We start from the raw sequence: 5,862 nt of genomic DNA, 5'->3' as shown, positions 1-5,862 counted from the left end.
GTCTCCCCTAATTGGAGCTGTCATACATATAAATTTGTGAAACGAGCAGTTGAACAATGGAACATAGAGGAAAATATTTCTGACGTTCTTCAGGTATTATCTTTCAAAGGCATCAAAGTTGCATTCTTCAAAACTAACAACATAGGATCATTACTAAAAAGTTATTTTATAATTGTTTTAAAACTGAAATATGAAATTTGAGAAATGTGGAGTTTTAAATTCAGTATTAATAATATATGGTCTGAAGTGAAACGTAAAAAAACAAATTTTTATAACTTTTCATTACAAAAAAACATAAGCTGTTTTACATAATAATGTAAAGAAACATGTTAAATTTAAGGTAATTAAACGAAAAAACAGTAAGAACTCCTAATGTTAAAAATTTATATTAAATTAATATCCATACATATTATCGGAGAAATTGTAAATTGCAAGTATTGATATTTAGTGATTAAATACGACGAAATCACAATCAAATATAAATCCTGTCACTGTGCATTCTTACATAAAAATAACTCTATCTTCAGTTTTATAAATTTCTGTACATTTAATATAACTCTGCATAATATATATTTTTACTTTAATATGTTTCATTCACTGTTACTTTATACAAAGTCGCTTTTCCAGATGAACTCTGTTAAACGTATACTGAATTATACCAAATTGAAATCAGAAGCATTATACGAAAGTTCTCTCGATAAACAGCCACCATCAGATTGGCCACAAAAAGGAGAAATTCATTTTGATAATGTTTCTTTACAATATTCGAAGGATAAAAATACTGTTTTAAAGAACTTAACATTTCGTATTTACTCTGGAGAAAAGGTAAAATATTTACAAAATATAATATTTGTTGCTAATAATTACTGCCAAAAACGATTTGTATTATTTATGAGTTGCAGATAGGAATTGTCGGCAGAACAGGAGCAGGAAAAAGTTCTATAATTGCTTCATTATTTCGCATGACAGAGCCGACAGGGACAATAACCATCGATGGAGTTGACGTTAAAAATATCGGACTTCGGGATCTACGTAGCAAAATATCTATCATTCCTCAAGTATGTAACAATACATTTATTAAATATAATTTCTTATTTAACAATTTTCAAATTTATTTTCTGTAAAACATGTCTTTTCCTTCTTTTATAAAAATGTAATTTTTTCAACATTATAAAACAGAATTCCGAGATAGAATTTGAATAAATACAAGAAATTTTTCAGGAGATGGTCCATCCCAAATATGACAGGCTTGTCCCTTCCCATTATAGGCTTGGCAGCAACTATAATTGACTATATAAAAATGCCCACTGGAAAGAATGATTTCTATCAGTCTAGTGATTATAGAATGTCGATATAACAAAGAACAATAAATAATTTATTTATTTAAGAATCTTTTGATATGAAGGGGAAGTTGACACTGCTGATTTTCGGAGAAGGTTGAAGTTTAAGACTTTAGGTAGGCCTTGATTTCAAAGGTTTAAGGCTTTAGGTAGGTTCACAAAAATATTTTAAGGGTTTTCTGTTTCAAATTAATTCAGATTGGAGATTCGAAAATGCAGAATTTCTTTTATGCCATTGCTATGAAAACGTCAAGTGCTATTGTAATTGGACATTACATGTTGGTCGATTTCTTCTGCTGTTTTTCGGTATAAATAATGAACTTTGGGAACAATGGCATGCAAATGTTTTTTTCATCATTATAATGTAGTTATATGGAATACAAATGCTGATTAGTTTAGCACGAGATATTGATTTTATTGATATGGATTCTGGTATAAACGAAATTTTTATATAATATAACTTTTGGTTTATACAAGAAGTTATAAATATGATATTATATTTTCAATGGAAATTCTTGTNCCATTCTTCGTCAGAATAAAATTCTTGTCATGGACGAAGCAACATCCAATATTGATAAAAGGTTAGAATATATAAACTATAAAAATTTATCTAATTTGAAATAAAAATTATTTTGATTTATGATTTGGGATACGCAGAAAATTATATCTTATTTCGAAATTGTAAGATATATGTAATATATTTTAAATATATGTGCTAATCATTTTCTGTTTCTGTTTTTAACTTATAGATTGAATATTATTCAATTAACTGTTAGTTTGTTTTATTCGCAATTGTTTCCAGATTCAGTTATAGATCACGAAAACTTAGTTCAAGTTAGGCATTAACAGTTCTCAACCATATAATAATACGGTATTTTCTGTGGAAATTGGCCATAAATTAGGCTAACAGATAAATATGGTGCATAAGATAGTCATGACGAGTAGATTGATATTAAGCCCATGTTCAAAGGACTAATCTACTGAGTGGTTGAAACTTCAATCTACTACACTAAGAATCTTTAATCGAAACTGAACGACCACCAGAAATATTTTATGGGCAGTATATTGGGACCAAAATATGTTAGACTAAGTTTCTCACCAATTCGTCGTCCTCATTGTGGGTCTGCTCGAATTAACTATGAGCATGAAAAAGACACTCTTGGCGTCTTTTGCTAAAGAGCACCAAACTTAAAAACTTGTTTCCAAATTTATAATCGATTTTATGTATGATATTGAACATATTTGTAAATAAGTGATCTTTTTATGTTACATTGGTGTTTTGTTGTGTAAACTATTCAATGTATATACAATGGTATACTAAAAGACTCTGATGTCTTTGTTATTTTTATATACTTCGTGATTCATATTATTTAGACATACGCTATTTGGAGAACAATGAATATGATCACATCCTCCATAATAACTGTGTAATAGAAAGAAAGAAACTAGTATGAAAATTGAATGGTTATGTTATTTCTCTGAAAAGAAGTGCAAAAAATTTACCTGTCATTAACGTATCTGTATTCATAACTTTTATCATCTCTGTTGAATCTATAATCTATAGACACCATCTAATCTTACAATTCATTATGTGGGATATTGCTGAATTACTTATGAAATTAATAATTTTATAAGTAATTCATCAACCTGGAAAATATATTGTATTAAAATTTAAACTTTTTCGGATAAACAAAAATTATGCAGAAATTTTTATATTTAAGTTTTAACCAACTTCTTGACACTGATATCACTTTTTAATCATATCTACCGTTGATTTGTCCAGACGGAAACGGAAATCTTGGTGCTTGGCATGTTTGGATCAAATTATGCATTAAATTTTTCTGGGATAGTTGTTTGTGTGGATTTAATATTCGAGTCTTCGAGGTGATTTAAGAATTATCTGTAATCAACTGGGAAATCTGAACTTCAATACAGTAATTGAAGCTCAGCGAGCCATGCAAGGTCTTTTCTTGTGTGAAGCGCAGATTTTCGGATTAAACATCTAAATTTTCGGTTAATTAACTTCGGAAAAAACCCGAGGAATTTAAACTATATCGAATTTCACCGAGTTTGTAACAATGAGCTGAGGAAGTTTACAGTTAAGTGTGAAGAGTGCACCGTCATCGTCAACAAGAGGCGATGACGTGTCCGCTCTCGCACGAAAAGATATAAAAGGGGAGATCACCGGAAGCTCGGGGCGATTCGTCATAGGAAGTTGTACTTTGTGATAGTGCCCACTTCGACTCCCGAACCTCCATACAGCGGACTTGATCCAGCTACAGAGAGAGGATGTTGGAGAAGACACCACACCCTTCCATACAGAGTTGACGACGTTCGCCAACTCTCTCTTCCACCTAAAGGTATTTAGGGGTAGATTTTATAAAAGCGCTCTCTCTTTGAACTAGAAACTAGGGCAGCGACCTAGCTAAGAACATAATCGCCAATTTCTGTACATACTTTAAGATAATCGCATTTAGCTTTAGTAGTTTTGTAATTTAGTTTTGTTAGTTAATAAATGCTTGTTATTTCTGTTGACCTGTCTCCTCTCTAACGGCACCTGCCAGCTTACCAACGCACTCCCCACTCGATTTGCCCTCCTACCGCCATCCGACGACGCCGAGATCAGGCTTCACGAGCCCGTGCAGAGTAAGTGGTCATTGTGGGATTAACCGTGACCCGCTGCTTGTCTCACACTTGGCAATGACTCAAATTCAGAAATCACTGAAATTTTTCACAATAATAGAAGTAATACAATGACGAATCACGATAATTACCATCGTGCAAGAATAAAAACTGATTGGTTTATCTGGTTTTGAGGAGATTCTTTATTTTTCGTTTTAATCAGAAGTAGATTACTTTCTTTCAGCAGATGGAATATGTAGATCCAACTAAATTTGCGTTTATCCGTATCATATAATGTTAGTATGTCTGCGAATGTAGAAAACGCAACAAATAACAACAGAAATCTATATATTTCTATACAGTTTTACAACAGAGTTCTGTCATAATCGCGTACAATCTTTTCCTCAAGGCTTGAGAGAATAAGAATAATTATATATGTCTTCGTTTTCTTTGTTCGAGGTGCGATATTGATTTTGTAGTTTTTTTACACTGCAATCACAACATTCTCTATGCTCCTGTCAGTAGCAGAGTGGTTAAAATTAATAAACAGTAGTATTTAATTGAAGTATTTGTGCTTCACCAATTATGAATTTTTACTTTGTATTCTCCACACGTCTAACACCAGTTTTCCATCGAATGTAATTTTAAGGAGTAACTTTTGGGCTAATCACAAATCTATTCAAGTAGTTTAATACAGTTCAACCGATTTTGAATTCTGTGTGAAAGGTTGTACAAAAAAATTTCTTGCAGCAAGTATGCATTATGCATATGATACGAATATTTCATTTGCATAAGAAGTACTTGTTAGATATATTTTAAAATAATTTGTTCATCTTATTTGAGTATTTCGAATAATAAGTATTTTTCATACTTATACTAATATTTAAAAGCATAACACATATTTTATTTATTTAATACTTAGCACTGATTCCTGCATACAAAAAATAATTCGAGAAAAATTCAAATCTTGTACAGTGTTGACAATAGCCCATAGATTACATACGATTATTGATTCGGATAAAGTTCTGGTAAGATTTTATTGCTTATAATATAAAGCTAATATGTATTTTAATTACATATTTTAACTTTTTAGGTTCTAGATACAGGGAAATTACAACAATTTGACACACCATACGCACTACTGAAAAATGTGAATGGAACTTTTTATAATTTGGTGAAGAACACAGGAGTAACTTCCATGAACGAGCTATACAAAATTGCTAAAAATAAATATTATTTTAAAGAATTCACCGAAAGAACAAAATTATAAAACAGTGGATCTTCTTTGATTCATGTGTACTTTTTGTTGAATTCGTGTTCTGTATTTTATTTAATATTCTGTACTCAGAAACAAGTGGTATTTGCATCTGTGACGTAGAACATGGATTTTTTAAAATCTAAAACATTGGATAGCATTTGTTCTGCTGTTAAATTTATATACATGAAATGTAATAAGAAGATTTAATGTTTCTAACAAATAGGTTTTAAAAGAAAACTATTGTTAAATGATTTATTTCCCGAATAAAACACGAAATTTCAAAGAATTTAAGAATGGAAAATTGCGTTATTGCAATATTTAAAAAAAATTTGTTCACAAATTTCATCATAAACACTTAAATGAAGAGCATACTTTTAGTACTAAATATGTATTGTGTAGAAACAAATTTTATGGTAATCAGGATAAATAAAATATCTTATATATTTGAATTTTTATTTTCTTTATTTCTGTAACTTGAAATCTGTCGCCATCAGGGCATGCCGTGACATTTGATAATAGGAAAGCTGTGTTTCTGTACGAAGCTGACTGAGGGCAATCAGTTAATTGCGCANGCGCTCGCATCTGAGTTGCACGTGCATATTGCGTTTACCACCAAATTTTAAGTTTTGCAACCGATAGTTA

At 30.6% G+C, this 5,862-nt stretch overlaps 1 protein-coding gene across 1 annotated transcript; it reads left to right on the top strand.

Moving 5' to 3' along the window:
* Positions 1–1,874: 1,874 nt before the first annotated feature.
* Positions 1,875–5,637, top strand: LOC111629772 (multidrug resistance-associated protein 4-like). The gene is made up of 3 exons (XM_023373685.1): positions 1,875–1,921; positions 4,885–4,990; positions 5,056–5,637. Exons 1-3 carry the CDS (start codon positions 1,890–1,892, stop codon positions 5,230–5,232), a joined length of 315 nt encoding a protein of 104 aa, XP_023229453.1. The 5' UTR covers positions 1,875–1,889; the 3' UTR covers positions 5,233–5,637.
* The last annotated feature ends 225 nt before the right edge of the window (positions 5,638–5,862 follow it).

This window comes from Centruroides sculpturatus, unplaced genomic scaffold (assembly GCF_000671375.1).
Source record: "Centruroides sculpturatus isolate CEXI.00-Female unplaced genomic scaffold, Cexi_2.0 scaffold569, whole genome shotgun sequence".
Lineage (NCBI taxonomy): Eukaryota > Metazoa > Arthropoda > Arachnida > Scorpiones > Buthidae > Centruroides > Centruroides sculpturatus.
The sequence above is the reverse complement of the archived record's forward strand: the minus strand, read 5'-3'. Positions and strand labels throughout refer to the sequence as shown.

Bases quoted from the DNA above. Each gene is read 5' to 3' on its own strand.
- LOC111629772 (XM_023373685.1), top strand. From the start codon at position 1,890: ATGGACGAAGCAACATCCAATATTGATAAAAG. The intron at 1,922-4,884 runs GTTAGAATATAT...TTTAATACTTAG, and splicing joins ACATCCAATATTGATAAAAG to CACTGATTCCTGCATACAAA. The intron at 4,991-5,055 runs GTAAGATTTTAT...TTAACTTTTTAG, and splicing joins TTGATTCGGATAAAGTTCTG to GTTCTAGATACAGGGAAATT.